The 21,537-nt window shown below is 36.3% G+C and overlaps 1 protein-coding gene across 1 annotated transcript in view; it reads right to left on the bottom strand.

Annotated features, from left to right (window-relative positions):
* The window catches only part of adamts12 (ADAM metallopeptidase with thrombospondin type 1 motif, 12), a 146,618-nt gene that overhangs the window by 37,833 nt on the left and 87,248 nt on the right, over positions 1 to 21,537 (bottom strand). Inside the window, exons 12-14 of the mRNA XM_006627246.3 lie at positions 13,399 to 13,568; positions 12,289 to 12,422; positions 7,472 to 7,592 (exon numbers count right to left, since the gene is read on the bottom strand). Coding sequence (XP_006627309.2) covers positions 7,472 to 7,592; positions 12,289 to 12,422; positions 13,399 to 13,568 — 425 coding nt within the window. The remainder of the gene's footprint in view (positions 1 to 7,471; positions 7,593 to 12,288; positions 12,423 to 13,398; positions 13,569 to 21,537) is intronic.

Here is a 21,537-nt window from a genome sequence, read left to right as displayed (position 1 = left end):
CATAAGTGTTTACTGTAGATACTGAGGTAGACATTGTTGGCTTTAGGTGGCATCCCTAACCAGTTTCCTGCAAGTTCAACTGCTTGGTTTGGGATGGTGACCTTATACAAATGGTGTCTGTGCCTCTCTATCACTGTATTTCTGACTTATTTGGTCTTCAAGACTTTGATTATGCCTAGGTGGAAATTTTAAATATCTAAAATAGATTACTATTTAAGTAATCCAGTGACCTTTCAAAAAATTAATTTGCACTTGAGCTGATTTAGGCCTGCTGTACTAAAAGTGATGAATATTTATGCAAATAAGAATTGTCTGTTTTTCTCTGATAATCTTGCTTATTTATATTCTAAATGCATTCCTAGGTTTATCTATGTTGAGATTCTACATAGAAATTCTAATTTGAAAGCACTGTAAAGCAACAAAATGTGAAACAATTTGCAGTAGCTGAAGGTGTCTGCAGATCACTGCATAGAGAAGCCAGGTTCTTATATGGATAAATATTCTCATAAAGGCATAATTATTTCCAGTCTCACACAGTCATTTTTCTAAGATAGTTAATTTATTGTCTCATTTATTCACAAATGTAGAAATGCCTCTAATTGTGAATTAAAGAAATACTATGATTATGTGTAAAAGCAAAATAAAAAAAGTCTGCTATCTGTTTGTTCTTTCATACAGAGCTTTGTGTTCTGCACATGATCATTTCTAAGTGTGCATAGAGCCCTCCTCTGTTTGTGAATACTGTTTGTGAATACCGAACTCTCTGACAGAAACAAACTGCCGTGGAGCTGCTAAAAAATGATTGGCACTCCTTGGCAAGGTTATTTGACAAACTTCTGCTCAAAGCACTTTATAGACCTAAATGCCGAAATCTCCTCAATCCTCCCCAAAAAAACAAGTCCCTTTACACCCTGTGCACAATTTTATCTACCATTTGCCAAACCATCACTATACAATTCTTTGATCACTGACATCACTGACAAAACCTGACAGGGTCAGAGAATTAATCAATCAAATATTGTATGTGCTGTGGTAAACGTAAAACACGACCACTTTGTAAGGATTTAAATTCCACATATATTTACATATGTCAAAATAGTGTTGACAAATATATTTGACATATACAGTATATGGAAAAAGGAGTAGAATTTAAGTCCATGGGATGTTATGTTATGCTGTACAATGCATTTAGAATACTGTGTTCAGTTTTATTCACCATAACGTCATATTATACATATTAAACAGTTCGTAGAAGAATAAGAAGAATAATTGAAGAACTTGGGGAGATTATTGTACTAATGCAGGCTAAGGGAGCTAAATTTCTTCACAGGATGACAAAGACCATGGGGAGGGGTTAAGGTCTAAGAAAATCCTAAGGGATGTGGTCAAACAAGGAAAAATATTTCACACTTGCAAGCCAGGGGATTGCCTAGACAAATGTTTGATTTCACTTATTGATTACTGAATGAGCAGGCCCCCTCACACTTGTTACCTCTCTTAGATTCTCTTAACTGTTATTCTTTATCTCTCAAGTGGAGATTTGTCTCCGAGTTGTCCTCTGTAGCCGGAACATTGAACTAAAAATTATTCTATTAGACTCCAAGAATGCCAAGAAGGTTCTTCCTTTGATTAACAAAATGGGCGCACACACACAGTTCATCCTCCATATTGCCTCACTATCACTAGTGTAAAGAGGATCTCTGGTTAAGTTTTAATGTAAAATAAAGTGCATTCTCTCTTCACCCTCTGGAATTTATGAAACACGGGCAACAATGCCACCTATCGGCCACTGAGTACCACTATTATATGTAGAACGGTTTCCCCTGGAGACCCCCTCACACTAAAATACATGACCCTGCTATCCTTTAACTCCTGGAAATCACACTTTAAAGTGGCTTCAATAATAGAGCTGCTGTCAGAGTGTTTCAAGCCAACAAGTCATCAATTGGAAATTAAAGGGAGAAAACGAAAAAAGTCCTTTTTCTGCGGAAAACACTTGCAGCCAGTGGGATTATATGGTTATGCCTAAACCTTTCAATCTGTCAATAGATAATGGAGCAAAAGGGATGACATATGCATCTTTCAATGCCTTCACATCTCAAATGATGCCATATTCATCACAAGTTGATAAAGTAACAAAACACATGTTGCAAGCAAAACTGGATAACATTTATCTTGTTATTAATAAGAATAATAAACACCTTACATTTACAAAAAAAAGCAAAAGATCATTTCATAGACTAAATCAATAAATAAATTAATTTTTAAAAGACTCTACTAGTAATGATGTTTATTTGAAGTACAGTTTGAGTCCGGTGCTTGAACAGAAGCACAGTTTCACATTGGACCATTATTGGGAATATTATCCCGAGTGCAGGTGCCACTAGATAAATTACGTTGGTGTTAGGTGTTCTTGAGATCCCTGGATATCTTTGTCCCATTTGTAACAATGAACCCTATGAACTCACAGTGAGAGCTGCACATCTTCTCAAACTGATGCAATATGCAGCTCATAATATATGAATAAAAACAACAACAGACCTCACATTACAGGAGCCTATATGACCTGCATGTGAGAGGGAACATTAATCTTCAATCTCAGACACCTGAGAGGATCAACCAGTCAAGACTCTCATTTGGAGGGAAGTTGGTTCCCTATAATCTAGAAGCTGCACACCTGAATCTGGTCCAAGCGTGCACCTTTGAATGTGCACTATTATTCCTAAGGCCTACATCAGCCCGTGTTTCTGATTCTGAGCTGTGCTGTCTGGGGTGTAGGCTTCCAGTATGTAAGATGTGGACCATCTGACAGGTCTCTTCAGAGGAGTCACGTGCATCTTGCATTCATCGCTCCAGTGTTGGTACAAAGGTTTCAAGCTAAATTCATTTACAGATAGGATTTCCAAATCAAGGTTGGAGTATAAAATAAAATCTAAACTGTTGATTCTAAACTAAGAAATAAAATCTATCCTGGGCACAAAAACAGATGAAAAAGAAAATTTAATCAGGCTAGTTTCAACCAAAGTGCCCTTATTAATAGATACCAGTAAGAATCAAATATAGGAAATAATATATTAATTTGCTGTTGTTGTTTCTTTGGTTCCTTCTGATTATTAATAGTAATGTTATAGTATTAGTGGTGGTGTAGCAATGATTAAATGCCAAGTAGAGAATTTTATGTGAACAGCCCTGATTATGAAATGAAAAGGAAATACACAAATAAGGAAAAACTGCAAAAGTTAAATAACAATTAAGCAGCAAGTTGAATAGCCTCAGTACGAGTAAGCCGCTTCCCTTTGTCCCTATACTGTACACTCACAGCACATACTGTACTAGTGTTTATTCACTCCTGAGGTGTACAGTATCTGGCCAGGCACATGGCCAATGATTTCATTAGCCCCAATCAGGCCCACTTTCCCTGGTGATCTCATAAAAGTTCCGATAGCAAAGGACTGTAGAGTATTTCCCCGATTAAAAATCAGACTGAATGTCAATGCACATGTTAACTGATGTGGAGTTCATGCAACAGTCTCATATCGAGTACTCTAAAAATCTTTTCAAACCCTACCACAAATAAAAAAATACATTTAGTGCAGAGATACCCTGAAATGCTTTAAAACATTTTTCTAACATCTTTAAAAATGCAGTTGTTGCCAAGCATAAAATCCGTTTGAAATCAAACTACAACAACACTTGCACTTATACAGATGCAGTATATTTATAGACTTTAACTAGTGGGGAGGGGGGTTATGTAGGATGAATATATGTATAAATTCTGTAACATTTCCACCATTGCATTTAAGGCCTTTGAATTTCCACCACTGAATTTTTAGTCAAAGTGAATGTTAGAAACAGACTGAATAATGCAGTCTTCACACCAAAGTGAAGGGACATAATCTCTGTTCTCCACCTGGACTTCAAGCAATGTCTCAGACAAGGAATGTTAATTTTCTCCTTTTTACCTGTAAAAGTATTTTTTCTAGCCTTTACTGGCAAGAAATTACACCTCATCATTTTGGCCTAGGGTAATTTTAATGACTAGCTTTGTAGGTGAAATTATGGTTTACATTGACACTGCACTTGGACAGATTTAGTCAGATGAGTCACATTTCACCTCAAATCAAATTTGCTACAGAATAATGTAAGCAAAGTGAGATAAATCCCCTATGGAAATGAGCAAATGAGCAAATGAGCTTGAAATAAGTGAAACTGGTGCATTTAAAGGTCTATTCAAAATAGACTGGTGAAGCAATATGCTTGTTAATCAAAGATATTAAATGAAATTTTCCATCAGGTTTTGGAAAGCCTACACTTTCTAAAAAAAGAAAACTGTTTTAATGTACATGTAAGAGTAGGAACAGTCATGTATCATGCATCATAGAGGACTTTTTGTGATCTCTAGTTCAGACACACCCAATCTAATTATATATAGTAGGCATCTAGAAAAAAGGTAACACGTTCCACAAAATGACAAGCAACAACTGCAGAGTACCGACATGTACACAACTAGATAGACTGTACTAAAGTCTTCAATTATTTCCTCTAATGCCTTGAGGAACCCCAGTTTTCATTCCACCTGTGAACTTAATTGGCTAATTGAACAAATTACTGAGATCAGAAGGCACTTTGCCTGTTGTTAAATCTTAATCTGTTGCTGATTGAGATGGGAGGACACTGGAGCACCTGAGGAAACCTGCACAATAAGAACATACAAATACAGATACACATCTGAGGCCAACGTTGAACCCAGGACCATAGAGCTGTGAGGCAGCAGTGATAAACGTCACACCACTGTACTATTTCTATGCAGCATTAAGAAGCTTGAATACACACAAAAGACACTTTTTCCAAGGTTAAACAGTTATACAAAGCTATAATTATCATTTAATATTAGAAATCACTAATATTTATCTGTAAGCTCTTCTGGTTAGGTGTGTTTCACTAGCATATACTTAGTTTTCTTGGTGATGTTTTTTTATATCATAAGTATGATACAATGAGTCTATTGCATTCAAGAATTTGTATCTTTTGCAAACCACAGACAGAAATGCAAAGATTTTCAGAGACCACACTTGATGTGTGTTTATGTATCAGTTCATAGAAGTGAAGCTCATCAGTAAACAGTTTTCTCATCAGGAGTGCAATAAAGCAAGCATAAAGCAAGCACTTAAGCTTCATGAGGCTGCAGAAGGAGACTGTACAGAACCCTGACTGCTGCAACAAAAACAAGATAAAAATCTAACTGCGGTTCCAATCTATGAAATAAGAAGTCTTGAAAATTAAGATCCATTGATCTAAAATCGGTGTTATAAAATCCCTTTAGATTTGAACTGAGAAAACTATTAGGGGATATGAATCAGGAATTCAACCACCTCAGAACCATTGTTAAAGCCAACCCAGTGGACTTCATAATGGTGAACAACACAAACCAGAGGCCACAAGCAGATACTAAGAAGAAATGCATTTAATACAGAATGCTTACAATGGGATCCTTAAAATGACTTAAAATGAATGAGTTCCTTATATGTATTAGCTACCAGCAAGCAAACGAGCTAGATGGATCCAATGATCTAATTTCAGACCTTCCTTGCACTATTTTCAAAAATTAATATGGACCTTTTAGAAGAAGAAAAAAATAGAAATAGTCCTGTCTAATAAAAAAACACAAAGTTGGAACAAATAAGCAATAATGAACAAAGTGAAAGTTATGGAAGTTAGACTTATAATAAATTAAAGATAACAGTCTAAATTTAAAATGCATACAAGTACAAAAAAGCTAAAACTGCCTTCTTCAGATGATGACTGTGATCTGTTTTGGCTCTTTGGGACAAGCAGTTAATCTATTCCAAGGCTGGAGAAGAAAAATGCAGGCAGCTAAGTTGGACATGAGTGACAGATATTGTGGAACTCAACCACTGCAGAACAGCAGGAGAATTTCAAAGCGAAATGAAACAGGAAGCAAGTCAAGGTTACATGGGAAAGAGGAAGATATGATCAGATTGAATTCTCTCGATAACATAGGGGTCGATAAATTTGGAACAGATTGCAGACACAATAATAAATAACTGGGAAGATCAGTCTGAAATCTGTTATAGTAATATATCCTTGACATGTAAAAAGACAAATAGCATATAAGATAAGAAGGTAGTTTGGGACTGCTGCAAAGACAATATAATTTCTGCAATTGCCATCTATAATAGGGAATGATAGAAAAAAAAATGACAGCAAGATTACTAACCAGCCTCCTAAATCTGGCTCCAATATATCCAATATAAATCAACACACTCACTGTCTTATCAGTACTTAATTTTAACAGGCTGCAAACTGGCCTATCGACATCCTCAGTAATGTCCACAGTATTTCAACCTAAAACCACACGAAATAATAGACAGGATGAAATTCATTACTTAAGGAACCCCAGTCTTCTTTAAATCTTATAATTACACTGGATGCTATTGCTGCTGTGTTCATGTTAATTTACTCTAAAAACTTTACAATTTCACAATAATTTGCTAGTTAACTTAACATGGTAACGACACAATCAGAAATTATTTACAATAAGTTTAAACATACCACAGTTAGGTCTATCTAAAGATGCAGGCATTTAATTGTGTAACATTTTTTATTGTAATCTGTTTGAGTATATAATCTATTTCCCATGAATATTGATATACTGAAGCACATCAGAGATAATGTGATGCCAGACAATATTAAAATTAATTCAGTAGGTTCAGACAAACTTCATATGGGGGCTTTTGCATAATCCAGTGGATAAGCAAGTTGAAATACAAATCTGGCACTTGCGTGTCTGCTTGAGGTTATCAGAGCTCCCTCACAATAAACTATCAGCCAAGGAGCAAGGACAATAACAGGGATAAGGTAGAGATGTGAATTAATCCTTGGAAAGGCTAGTAAGGACTGGAAAATAAATTAATGGAACCAGTAGCAAGTCCTTGTTTATCATGATGTGTGCCATTTGAAAACAGCTGAGGACAGTCTCAGAATCACTGTGTAGAAAGGTTACTTTAAAAAAAACAAATCTATTACTTGTGTAATGGACTAATTTCTACAATTATTTAAAATTATTAAAATGTTTCTGAAAAATATGTCTTCTCTTACACAAGAAGCTTGCAAATGTAATGGATTTCTTTTTAAAACTGTTCACAATAGTACTTACTCCAGCAGTGTGGGATCACAGTGAAACACAAGGCAAAAAACACAAGTGGAAACCATGTTTAAGCACATTTAAAATTGAAAAAAGAGACATGTCTTTAGGGTGGTAAAAAGTATAGAACAAGCTATCCAGACATGTAGTTGAAGCTGATGTGCTGGCTTTTTCAAGAAACACATGACTAAGATCTTCAGATTAATTAACTACTAACTACCAAACAGGCTAGAATGGTCTCTCATTAGTAAACAATTTTGGTTAAAAAAGCAGCAGCACAAAAAAATGAGTACAATACAGCCTTACCTGAGCCTTCCTTCGCAACAAAAGTCTTCCTAACTGTGTGGCAAGAAGATCCGTCTCCCAAACAGATACCACAGCGATCTTCTACTGCGTTGGAATCAATGGCGTAGTCGCATCCCACAGCCTGAGGGAGCACATCACCCAACTCTGAATCACAGACCAACAACTGCTCACTCCAGGAGTGAGTTTAAAAAATGGGGGGAGTGATTTTCCCGTAATTGTGAAATTGCATACAGTAGCTGAACACCTTCAAGGCCTCAAAAAACCTGGCTGATCAACTAATACACTATAAAATTATTCGAAATGTTAATGCAACCCCTTATATACAGTTCTGCTCAAGAATCAGCAAATACTTGTCTTTTAATATCTGCAATATACTGTAGATGTGTCTGGTACTTTTCTTCATATGCTTTGGAACTGTTCTGTCACTGCAACATTTTGGAAACACTTGGCTAGTATATTATCTGTTTATACTAGAGTGTGAGTTGAGACCATATTCATGTTTATTTCCACTTTTCTTAATGAAGATTCACTGAAAGGTTTAATTGCAATGCAATGGAAAACTTGACTGGCGACTTTAAAAGCTGCAAAGAAAATTATGCTTAAACTTTGCATGGAGTCTATTATGGTCACATTACATTACAGTCTATTTGCATTTAGGGATATACTGTACTCAATTTTGAGTGATCCAACTCCCAGACTGCAGACTTGAGTATATTAGAAGCAGGGACCTGAGCTCGGCTTTCCTGGTTAAGCATCTGATGGAGTTAAATAACACTAATTTTAGATTTACTTTATTAATTCACTATGTACCTGAGCTCCTTATATAAAATTATGTTGTCTATTGCTTTCATGTTTCTTTTCCTTTTCCAACAAAAATTAAATTGTTGATTGCAAATAAAATGGGTGGAGGACCAAAGGTTTTGATCATCAAGACTTGTTTGTTTATTAGTCATTCATTTGCTTCACGTCTATTCATTGCTATACGTAAGGCTAGCATGTAGCAAACTCATGTGAGAAACATCTGAAAAGCAGGTCATGAAGACATTTATTATAGCGCAGAAGCTGCAATATTTGGTTGACATTCGTTTTTTCCACTGCAAAAATATGCTTGCTAATGTGGAAGAATGAACTCTTGATTTCAAAAATGAAAATAACTTACAGGACTTGTAGAAAACGTACTGAAAAATTAACGTTTATTTTTAAATTCTAGTTTTATAAATGAAGCAGGCTAGTAAAGCTGTTCTATGGGCATACAGCCCAAAGATTAGCCATTGTGCAACTCAGGGACATGCACTGCTCAAAAAAAATGTTCTACACAAGAACAGGTGATGAAACTGAAAATTTAAATAGGTAGTAGAAGGTTGATCTAGGAAAATGCAACTCATCTCCTTGGGAAAAAAAACTAGCTTTTTGTACTTTAGTAATGACACTTGCAATTAATCAGTATGGATTGTTCAAGAAAGAGCAATAAGAAAAGCTTAAAATTTAAAATAGCTTCTTTATTTATTGGAGTTATTATATAATTACAAAAACCTAGCATGATGCATAAATGAATGTGACTGGACTGGAAAGCAAAATTAAAACAAAAATACAGTGTATCACAAGTTTCCTAGGAATCACTGAGAAAAGACAAGCAGTTTGTTTTTTCTTTATGTTAGCACGACACAGATAGGAAGATATTTAGAATTGTACATCAAATGCAAAACCTGATGTTTTTGTCACTGAAAACAAAGTTGAACTAAAATTCTGCACTTGACAAATGTACATTCCTTATGTTATAAAGCCACTGAAAACAAATGTTAACACAGCATGTTGCCACTAAATATTTTAGACAAGCTGTGATTTGATACCATCTACAGTACATGGAAAGTTAAAACTCATTGCAATCAGCTGGCAATTTTACATGCAAGTTTCTCATGAGTGTGGCTGTTGTAACTAAAGCAAGCAGAGAAAACTGAAAGTGCAAAGAAAATAGTCTATTTTCTATTTTCCAGGTACGATTCCAAATCTCAATGTGAGACATACAGAGACCACTCTTTCCCAAACCAGAGGAAAAAAGAAACCAGGTGTTTGGGCTCCTTCACATCACATGTTATCAAATGACCTCCTCTTGTCTGTAACGTTTTTATGTTCAGTGTGTGGTAGAGATTATCTGATTGTTGCCTCTTTAAGTCGTTGAATCGTAGTACTTTAATCCAACCAGCACTGCGCTTCTGTAACTGATAAGTGCAGTATTAATACAAACAAGAGCTGTAGCCTAGGGTTTCAAGATTATAGACAGGATCGAATAAAAACTTAGGTTTTAGCCGATAACCTGGCTCCTTTCAAGGAAAAAGCTCCTTCAGGCTCAAATAGCTATTAATTATCAAACGGGCAACCAAATGGCCTCCTCTCATTTGTAACCTTTTTTATGTTCTTACAATATCAGTCCACCTGCCTGTGGAAACTCAATTTTACGGAGCTTGGAATGCGTGATTCTTAGATGGCTCACAGTTCTGAACTATCTAGCCCAGTAAAACTATAAGATGTCGGGTAAGCATATACCGCAGTACATATAATTACATAAAAAAGAGAACATGATTACCAGTTCTCTCACTGTACCTTTCATGCTATAATTGTCAAGGATGGCGTTAGGAGCACCTGGTTGGACCCTATGCGGCACTGAGACTGTAGGTAGTAGCTAGTGATTGGCGCCCAGATCCCAAAGGCAAATGTCGTAGTCGAGGTAGAAGAGCTAGGTCAGGTATCACAAGAGTCATGTCGAGAGTATCCAAATCGAAAACGAGAGATCAGACAAAGTCGAAGCAGGAGGAAACAAGGTCGGGTAGCCAGAAATCAGGTCGAGAGTAGTTTACGCACCAAGGGTTATTCTCAATAGTGAGCGGGGACTGAGTGGAGTGAGAGGGTATAAATAGGGAAGAGCTTGAGGAATTACAATTGATTAATTAGTGCACAGGTGTTAGCGGTGAGAGACGCTCGTAGGAATGCAGTTCATGACAATTCTTTTTTGGCAACAGGATTTTGCTATGAAATTAAAAACATGCAATAAGGGGTTAAGTTATAAGTGTTTAAAAGTCATTTTAATCAAAACCCTGAGTTCAAGCTCTCAGAGTAAAGTACATCTACAGTACATATAGCAGGAGGAATAGATTATTTGTGTGTGTGCCATATTTTAATTTAAAATTTTAAGATATCTCTCTGAACTCCTCCTGACTGCTGGCACATTCAATTTAATATCTTGGAGTACAAATCAATAAAATACCTCACAAAAAGCTCCCTAGGAGTCCAATTAATTAAAGCTCAGAAAAAACAAATTTAGATCATTATTATAGACAGCGATAGAAATGGAGGGCTAACACATTTTTCAGATGTAAAAAAATATATTGAATGTATTGAACAATGAGTCCCGAAACCTCAATAATGTTCTACAAGCATACAATCACTGTAGGAAGCGTAAAAAAACAATGCATAATTGCAAAGCAGTGGTAGCCATTGAGACTGTTCTGAGACCTCAGATACCCTATGACAAATGTGAAGAACGTCTGTTTCTAGACAAAGCAGAGGGGTAAGAGGGGTAAGAACCTGGTTGCCACATGAGGGGGCTAGGACCATGCAAATACAACTGTGGGGTAACTGCCAAGGTGATGGTACCAAAAGAATGGCATCAGGATTCCAGGGTGAAATATTGCTGGAGAGTAGGCAATGATTTATGATAAACTGTCTGTGCAGACAGGTGCAAATGGGCTAATTCTTTCTCTGCTTCCAAGTTCTTCTGATTCCAAGTTCCTATTGTGACATTGTGGTATTGTGCACTGCTTACTGGCATGATGTGAGTCTACTTGCGTTTGTGAAAAGGAAAACCACTGTGATTTTTTTGTAACCATGCAGTTTTCACGATGTTACAAAAAATGGGATTTTAAATTTATTTTTAATTATTGATATTTAAGTGATTACATGCCTCAAGGTTATCAAAAACTCACCAACATTCCTCAAGATGCTTAAAACCAAATATATTCTGACCCTTTTAGAAATGAAACCAAACCAGATAACAGGGGAATCTGACAGGAGGGCATAAAAAATAGTCACTTCAAAATCACTTTCATACATTAAACTGTAATATACTTTAATATACTTTTAATTTAAACTGCAGTATTCAAAGGGTCAGCCTAAAAAATCAAGCATTTGAATATTATTCACTTAACATACAGTACATGTTGACTTATTGTTGAGATTTAAATTCAAACAGGGAAGAATTACTGTAACACATATGAATCCTAAAAGCATTTTTAGAAGACATAATCTGAAGAGCTCAATAACTGCAGAAGAAGAATCTGAAATTGCTTTCCAGCTGGAATGTGTGAAAAGGCCATTTTCCTTTACAAAATGAGAGCTCAAATCACACTTCTTTTGTAAGTCTGCTTTTCTAAATAAATCCAAGATTTTTTTCAAGCTGAAGCCTACAGAATGTCTGAGAAAGGCGTTCAGGAATAGTGTTTTGTGGTGTATAAAACAATATATTACTAAGTTTTGATATGAATAAAAGTAGAACAAAAAATGTTCAATCCTTCTGGTTGAACAATGCAGACAAGATTTTATTAAAGTATTCGCTGTGCAAAATACATTTTGTATTTAATCTTTTCCATTTACCACATAAAAGCATGTGAGTCAATGCCTTTCCATAAAAGCTGTCATACCGAGTTATAAAGAAAAGGAAATCAGCACAGTAGATCTTAGTGAGAAAAATTAATACCTAGATATGTGGTAATAAACGTTTCTCATGAATACAGTATTTGAGAAAGAAACATACCCAACACTACCTTGCATACACCATTGATACAGATGTTCCTGCTGCTGTTGTTCATAAAGCAGGGGGTCCCATCAGTTACCGCATCCAGCATTTTCTCTGAGAACTGTTCATCAACAGGGCGACAGTTAAGCTCACAAGGGTTTACTGTAACAAAATGAGCGGAGAAGAAATTTAAATTCCCGTTATTAAAGCCCTGTTAAACATTTATGTTGAAACAGTGAGCAATATTTATGTTAAACTCCAGTAGTTTTTGACTTTATGATCTGTAAAAGTTATTAACGGAGAAAAGAGTTTTCTTTTCTCCAAGTTGACTATATAGTAAACTAATATACAGTATACTACACTACAGTACCATTCAGGGGGCAGTCATGTAGGGTTAAAGCTACAGAAACCAAGATAAGCTCTGTCCCAGTGACCTACTGGGCCTGAGTAAGAACCTAGTTAATAATGGTTACAGACTCAGATGCACCATTTGCATCATTGAAAAGCAGCTATTCATTTTCAAGGCTGGACTGAGAGATGCCAAAAAGGTTAATGCTCTGTGAAACTCAATGTTATCTTTGTTAATCAGTCTTGTAAGCACATTCAGTTTTGTCAAGGGTAGTAACTCAGAGAGCTGTGTCCATTGTGCATAGAACAGTGAACCATCAAAAAAACAAAGGAAACAAAGAAAAATGTGCAAGACAACAACCTGGGACCCACAGAAAGATTCTTTAGGCCTGTCTTAACCTTAGAGTCCTGTACTAATAAAACACTTTGACTGGGCATTTAAGTGTACTGTGAGATAACACTTGGAAAGGAAAAAATGGGCAGACGTATCATACTCTCTTCTGTTCCTCTAGTATGACTCGTAACTGCATAACCACTGTTTGTTTCTTTACAGAAAACTAAAACAAAAAACAGACGTGCATGATTTTGACACTGCAGGCAGGATGGCAACAACATGAAAATGTGAATTAGACAGCAAGATTATTTAAAAATCCATAAACAGTATCAACACACTTAAAAGAAAATACAACCTGACATGCAACACATGTTATGCATTGGGACAGATGATAATGAGGTATAATGGGAAAAAAGGCTTCAGGGTTTCCTCTCCCAAGGAGGGCACAATACGTACCAAGATTAGCCACTGGAATCCACTCATACAGCTCATTTTTGTAGGGAACAGTATCAAATTCACTACACTGCATTTCACGGAAGGTGGGCCTGTCTTTGGGACAGGCTTTAGTGTTGCATATGCGGTATCTCTTGCGTTCTCCAGTGCAGTACTTCCCTCCATACTCTGGCCTGCAAAACACAAAATCATTTTATATATATATATTCATTACAACCCTGTGGCAATTAATGAAAAAATGTAATCATTTTCAGGAGTAGCAACCCTGGTTTAAAAATCTCTTAAGAGCCTAGTATATTTTATTTTTGAAACAGGTAATAAGCAAATCAGCAGCAGAGCCTGTGTGTGATATTCCCATAATCTCTTGCCACTTCTGCCAGTGGGAAGTAGATCATTATCATTGTATGTGCCCAAGTAAGGGGGCATCATAGTGGGGTAATTATTGCTATCACACCTGACAGGTTGTGGTTTGTGTTCTTGCTGCAGACACTGTTATTGTGCATTAAATTAGATATTTTACCCCAATCATTTCAGTTCACCCACCTGTAAAAGTGGGTACCAGCAAAAGAACTAAAACCAGCATGAACTCTGGCTCGATGAGCTACAGTACTTTGGTCTGGAATATATCCTTTAACCTGTAAGGCAGTGCACCAACACCTTCAGTCTGAAAATGTCAACTATGGCCATTCTAAAAAAAAAGATTCTGATATTATAATATAATATAATAGAAAGACCAAAGTGCTTGGTTGTGAATAGGTTGAGGGAGATAAATGTGGGCTTCCCTGAGGGTGAGCTAAAGGCACAGTTTATACTCTAAGTTACAACAGCTAGAATGCAATCTGAAAGATTAAGTGAAACTTCTTATTTTATTGACTCTGCAGACTATCAAAATAGGCAATTGTGGATTACATACTTCTTCAGCATATAGCTGTACTTCTGGCAGCAACTGAAAGTAGACACTTTCACTGAAAGTATTCTGAGAACATCTGGAATAGATGTATAAATTAATGAGATGACTTTTCCCCTCAAAACCTCTTTAGTCCAGATGTGTTATGTATTTTGCTGATCTTTAGCGAAAATTCAAATATATTAAGCAATTTTATTTAAAAACTGTTAATCATATTTTGCATATGGGCATATACTGTATTTTTTTCAGCAGTACTGCACAGAAGGGGTATGTAGTTAATTAAAAAATGTAATTATCTTCTCACTCAAGCCCTTATATTTATGAACCAGACATGCAATTAAAATAATTCAAAATATAGTGAATTTATCTAGAATCACCACACTGTATCACATCCAAATGACCCACAGGGCTAGAATCAGACATGAGAGACATCTTCCACTTTAACAAATACAAAGTAGTGTATTTCTAATGAGGACTTGCTGCTTAGGGAAGCAAAGACGTTTAGTAAGTCAGAGGTCCGAGTCAAATGTGCTCATTAGTTCTCACTTTTTCCTCAGAAACTATATTCAGAATGAAGTGAAGAGTAGCACATGTTAGGCATAACAGAAGTCAATTTGGTTGACAAATGACAGTTTTTATCAAAGTCAATGCAGACAAACTTGTTTCTTAACAGAGAGACATTGAAAAGCCTGAAAGTATTAAAGTAAATCTTTGTTTTGACTTGAATAAGGAAGTCACTCTCCATTTTTCCTGGTCACTAACAAGCAAATACCACATCAAACACAAAGTCACTTATAGAACATAACAACAGTACAAGAGACTTTTTAGAGCGAAAGCTATAAGGAGAAAAATAGGAAGGGGAAAGAGAGGTGTGTGTGTCAGCTAATTGTAAAATAGGCCAAGAAGCCAAAAACAGCTAAAAGGTGACGACCCTGCCTTAGTGCAGCAAGACAAAGAGTTATGCTTTTTATAGACTTATGGCATACATAGCCTCGGGTGTTCAGTTATTTCTGACAAATGTTTAGTTATTTCAGTGAGGTAGCATGTTGATTTAAGATTTTATATGGAGGTCTCTGACAAGCAGCACTAAGTACTTTTTAACTGTGACAGTACTACTAAATTTAGCTGCTTCCTGCCAACCCCCCACTGAAGATGGGTTAGTAACAGCCACATAAGTAATATGATGAAACATATTACTCTGAAACTTCTAATTCCAATTATTGATTTAGCTGCTCCTTTTTTACGGGCTGTGTGTAATTACTACTTTTAAAGAACAATCTCCCACTAGACAATACTGATACAAACAAAGCACAATGAAATAGATGTTTACCCTCTGAGCAACGATTCAATATTCATTTTTCTGATTCACAAAAAACAATATTGGTCTGGTGAAGCCATCATCTTTTCCCAAAGAACTAATGAAAATGCTAAAAAAACAGTAAAGACTTTGGTTGCAATTACTGTATGTTATACAGTAATACAATAGAGGAAAGCCTGTAATCTATTAGCAGACCTAAGAGGTAGTTACTGATTGATTCATGAGCAGATTCCATCTGGGCAACCAGCAAGCTAATGATGAATAAACTTTATTTTTCTGCAGCAAAAGTCTTCATTGGCAGCACACTCAACAAAAGCCTTAAATACCAGGAGCAACACCAACAAGTACTCTCCTAAAACTCTTTTTTTTTCACATATCTAACCAGACTCATGTAGGGCGCAGATAAAGACTCTTCACACTGCCTCTTTGTTCTTGTTTACTTCATGGCAGAATAGTTCTCTGCTCTATGGGCACACAACATAATGTAGATACTAAACAGCTCAACTACTACTATTATAGATGACATTATGCAGATAATCACCAGAATACCAAAGTCCACAACTCTTCCACAGCTTCATGTGGATGAACTACTGCCTTGATCAAACTCTGTGGGCTCCATCAGTTTCTACAACAGATGTACTGTACAAAGAAGATCCCGTCCACATTCCAAAATTCCCCGAAATTCCCCGAAAGCTCTCTGGATCCTATCCAACAAAGGCAAACATATCAGGATTCAACACCACTGAAAACTGGAGAATCATGTGGAACTGCATGGACCTTCATATAAACACCTCTTACAGAATCCAGAGATGAAATCAAATGCTCCAGCCTGCCACAGAAACAATCCAGATGACATACGCAAGATATGGTCATCAGCTCTGTTACTGGAAAATGAAAGAGTCAAACAACTGAGACTGTGGAGACATGATCAAACCATGGAGTGTACAGGTAATTAACAAGAGCTACAGTACAGAGTTTCCCTGGCAGCATTCATGACTAACACAGTACTGTAAAACTCTGGAGGAACACCTTGACTTACATAATAATTGTTATTTATGCCCCTTACAAAAGAAGAAATGACTGACAAAACGATTAATTGGGATTACATTATTTAAGTTCTAAATTATTGAAACTTTACAACAGTAATTTCCAGAAAAACAGAAAGCCTTTTCTCCTTCTTCTACTTAATTTGCGGTTATCATTCTATTATGCAATTGAACACCCTTCAAAATGCACCCTCATAGCAGTTTGCTACAGCAGAAAATTACTACAAAGCAGAAAAATACTACAAAGGTCAAACTGACTCCTACTATCCTTCAAAATTATTTGGCAACATAAACTGGAAAACGTGCTTGAGTGTGTTAATGAATAAGTTCCATGAACACTTTTTAGTCAAAATTAAGTAGGTTTTTTTTAATGGGGAAAAATGTTGAACAGTGAAAAGATAATTACTGTCATCATTTCAAATGTAAGCAATCAAGCCAATCAGAAGCATCAATCACTCAGTTGGTATGGAGGCATGGATTCGACTTGTTTTGAAGAGAGAAACCGCTTTCTGTATCCAGACCTCTGAGGTCATATGTATCATTCAAGGGTGTGTATGTCCAGTTAATACCGGCTTAGTCATAATCATATTCTACTCTTGACCAAAAAAAAAACACAGCATCTTAGTGATATATGATATAGGACATACAGTAGGACATAGGATATAGGATATAGGATATACTGTATGACATATGATTAAGATGCTGTGTTTTATTTTGTTCAAAATTATGATATTGTATGATATCATATATCTTTAATCAAGATATGGATTAAAAGAGCTTTTGTAAATTGTTCAAATATTATCAGTCCACTAAAGCTAAGCAGGTTTGAGTACCTGGAAGGGAGACCTCCTGGGAAAGCTAAGGTTGCTGTTGGAAAAGTGGGACAAATACTGTATGGAGTGCTCGCCCTGTGGTCTGTGTTGGTCCTTAAGCCCCAGTATTGTGATGGATACAGTATACTTTAAAAAAGGCGCCACCATTAAGATGTAAAACAGAGGTCCTGACTCTCCGTGGTCATTAAAAATCCAGGGTGTTTCTCAAAACGAATAGGGGTGTTACCCTAATGTCATGGCCAAATTTCCCCCAGCCTTCACCAGTCATGCCCTCCTAATAATCCTCACTTATTTATTGGCTTCATCACTTTATATTGGTGCATACTGCTGTTGAATCATCCAGGTGGGGAGTATACATTGGTGGTGGTGGAGGAGAATGCCCATTGCCTGTGAAGCTCTTTGAAAGTGCTATATACTGTAAATGTAAGGAATTATTATTATAAAACAACAACAAATTACTTCATGTAAATTTCTAAATTTAATTAGAAGAATTTATGACATTTCTACCACCATTTAAACTGCAAAATGTGCTCATGTTAAAAATAAAAAGTTTTGTTCAGAAAAGTTTTCTCTGGCCTCAGAGAGTTTCTCTTTTTAAAAAGATTCAATAATTAAATATTAGCTGTAGAAATTATAGATACAGTAGATCAATAATGCTTTGTAATGGTTCAAATGAGAATAAAATGTTTTATTGAGATTTTTGTTTCAACAATTTGCAAGCAAGATAGGGATTTGCATCTGGGAAATGCTGCATAACAATAAAAATGAAATTAACACAGATTAAGTCAACAAATGTTACAGCTCCACTAGGATTCCCTCAAACTGTCTGTTTATAAAGTCTCCATTCCCACTGCAGACAAGAACTAAAATATTTCCACATCAGGCAATTAATAGCTTTTTCACTTACTTAAAAGCTAAAGTAGTTTCTCATTATAGATTAAAACATTATGACAATTATCAATTATTTCACTAAAGTTATGTGTCACGCCTTCTACAGCCAGAGGGCGCTCCTTCTCTGTCCTGTCTGTTGTTTCCGGTGCTTTGCTGTCCTTCCAGTGTTTCTCTCTCTCTGGGGTTATATATTTCTTGGTCTTATATTTGCCTTGACTCAGTATTGACGTTCCGATGTCCTGAGACCCGCCTAGCTCCAGGTTGCCCCACGTCCACTACCTGAGGGCATTGGTTTCTACTGTATAGGTAATTTCCTGAACAGCTGAGCCCGGGCTAACCCCCCAGTTTTGCCGCTACGCATAGGGTCTTTTACGCTCTCCCGCCATTCCACGGTTCGTCCTTTCCGACATCCGTGACATTATGTGCCTTGCCTGATAAATATGTCTTTTGAATTTAAGAATCTTGAAATCTAGACAAAAAAACATAAAGACTTTGGTTTTCTTGGACCAGTTTGTTTTTTAGAGTGATGTTCAAAATTTTTGTATATCCATCTGTCTGGCCACCTAAGGCTGTGGTTCCCAAATCTGGTCAGTGGGAGACCACTGTGTCTGTTTTTTGTGATACTGTAACTGATGACTTAATCTGATTGCCTGTTTAGTCCTGAGTTTTAAAAATACCCAACTTCAAGGCCACCGTTTCCACTGAAGTTTTGAAAGAAACACCTTGACACAAAGTCCTGATAGCTAAGGCCATCTTTTGACTTCCTATTTTACTATTGTTTTACTAAAAATGACTTCCTAAATTTACTAATAGGTAATATTAATATGGAATCATGTAGCTAAAGAAATTTTGGGAGCTAAAACTATCAATTGTGGATGTTGCGGAAACATTTTGAGATTCATTTTAAATGTTGCTGTCCTTATAGCTGTAATGGACAATGAAACATTCATAGACTCTAATGTAGTGCATTGCGCCCAGGTGGCAGTTTAGTACAACAATGGTCTCAAGGAGCTCAGCATTGACTGGGATTCAAAACCAGGAGTTTTCTGGCGATAACGCAAATGATTCACCATGCCACATTAACGATTCACTGCAGCACCTGGAAGTTGTACAAAGTAGTGAAGTCCCACAACAGAATATTGTTAGAATAGTGCATTCTGAATGGCTGGATCTGTATGATTCCATATTAATACTACCTTTTAAGTGATATCAAACCGGCACTACAACTTTTGTACAACTATAACAACAGCAAATACAGTGTTCTTTTTATATATTCTTAGAAAAGTATAAACATTATAGCTTTTTATGAAGTATATAAACTTTACATAGTTAGAACAAGCATGTCAAAACTTTGTCCAAAATAACAACCATATGTTACTGAAGACTAATGTTAAAGACTTTGATGCATGAAATGTTTATGTTTCATGTTTAATTTGTTTTTTATATTTAGCTGCCACTACCATTCACTGTATGTACTATAATAGGTATATGTTATGTGTTAGACCAGTGGTTCTCAAACTTTTTGGACCAAGTACCACCACTAATCCAACCAAAGCATCCAAGTACCACCTACAAGTAATCTTCTCATAGGAACCCCAGAAATTCTCAATGACCAATATGAGCGCGCGTGCACATACTCACACATACATATAATAAATATTATAATAATAAACTTAATTTGACATAGCGCCTTTAAAGGTGGCTCCTCAAAGTGTTTTACAGACAAAAAACATTAACAACAACTGATAAAAAAGCACCATTTCAGTGAGAGGGGTGAGCCTGTTAAGTTGAGCAAAGCAGATGTGAATTAATTTTTCGAGCCTTGATACAATTCACAACAGAGTCTAACAGATATTAAATCGTCAGGCATTTTCTTGACGGCAAAGGTCTTGCGGTGGATGTTGTAATGCGCACATTAATTTCTGGAGCAACCTATCTAATTCGTGCAACTACACCGTTATGTCGGCTTGTCATTGCTCTAGCACCGTCTGTACAAACTCAGACCCATTTTATCCAGTCGAGGCCATTCTTTTCGATAAATTCATTCAGAAGCTGAAATATGTACTCTCCAGTAGTCCCTTTTGGTAGCGGTTTACAGAACAGAAAGTCTTCATGGGACATGTCCTCAAACTCGTATCTAACGTAAACGAGCAAATTGGCCAAATCGGCTACAGACTCATCTAATTGCAGTGAAAAACATCTGCTCATCTTAACGCGCTCTATCAGTGTACTTTTGATATATCCTTCATTTCAATAATTCTATGAATGACTGTGTCTTTCAGGGGGAGGGGGCAGCAGGACGCTGTTTAGCAGCTTTTTCTCTACACATAATACGTCAGCTCTTTTGCCAACGGTAAATAAGGTTCTTCAAAAATAGTGTAGCTTACCTGCTTTAGCAATCCCCAAGCTTGCATTTTTCCATGTTTCCGTTTTTATTTCCGTATTTATTTAAAGTTTTTATTTCATTCGCATGGGAGCGAAACACAGAGACACTCTGTGTATTTTTCTCAAATTAGAACAGTTAAATATTTTTCTGTTATCACGCTTTCGTGTGCTCACAAGATTACCTGCGTTCGTAGCACGTATTTCTATGCATTCCTGTGTTTAGAACGGTAGCATTGTTCCAAAATCACGCACATTCTCCTTTCTCCCTATTTGCTGGAGATACGGTAGCTTTTTTTAAATACAATTGGTCACTTGCATCCGTAGCACGCATTCCTATAGAGTGGTATAGAATTACAGAGTATCTCTTGTGTTCACTGAACTACTAGCGCGCACTGTATCGTAGTACGTAGGCTGCGTACTCGACACGTATTAAAATACAAAATATGAAAACCCGTCCCGATTTTTCAGCGCACACGACACAGTTCCAGGGTCATTTGGCTTACCACTTGGCGGCACTCCACATACCACTGCCGGTACGCGTACCACAGTTTGAGAACCACTGTGTTAGACCATATGACTTTACAGACACTACAGTACAGTACAGTATGTGTGAAATATATTTTTCATAATCAAAATTTAAAGTTAAATTGTTTCCTAATTACTTATTGCTGAAATTTTCATTAAATTAGGTATATATTACATGTACTTATATACTTATTTTCAGCTTCCCATTAGTTGGAAAATTCCATATTAATATTCCAT

This window comes from Lepisosteus oculatus, chromosome 3 (genome assembly GCF_040954835.1).
Source record: "Lepisosteus oculatus isolate fLepOcu1 chromosome 3, fLepOcu1.hap2, whole genome shotgun sequence".
Lineage (NCBI taxonomy): Eukaryota > Metazoa > Chordata > Actinopteri > Semionotiformes > Lepisosteidae > Lepisosteus > Lepisosteus oculatus.
The sequence above is the reverse complement of the archived record's forward strand: the minus strand, read 5'-3'. Positions and strand labels throughout refer to the sequence as shown.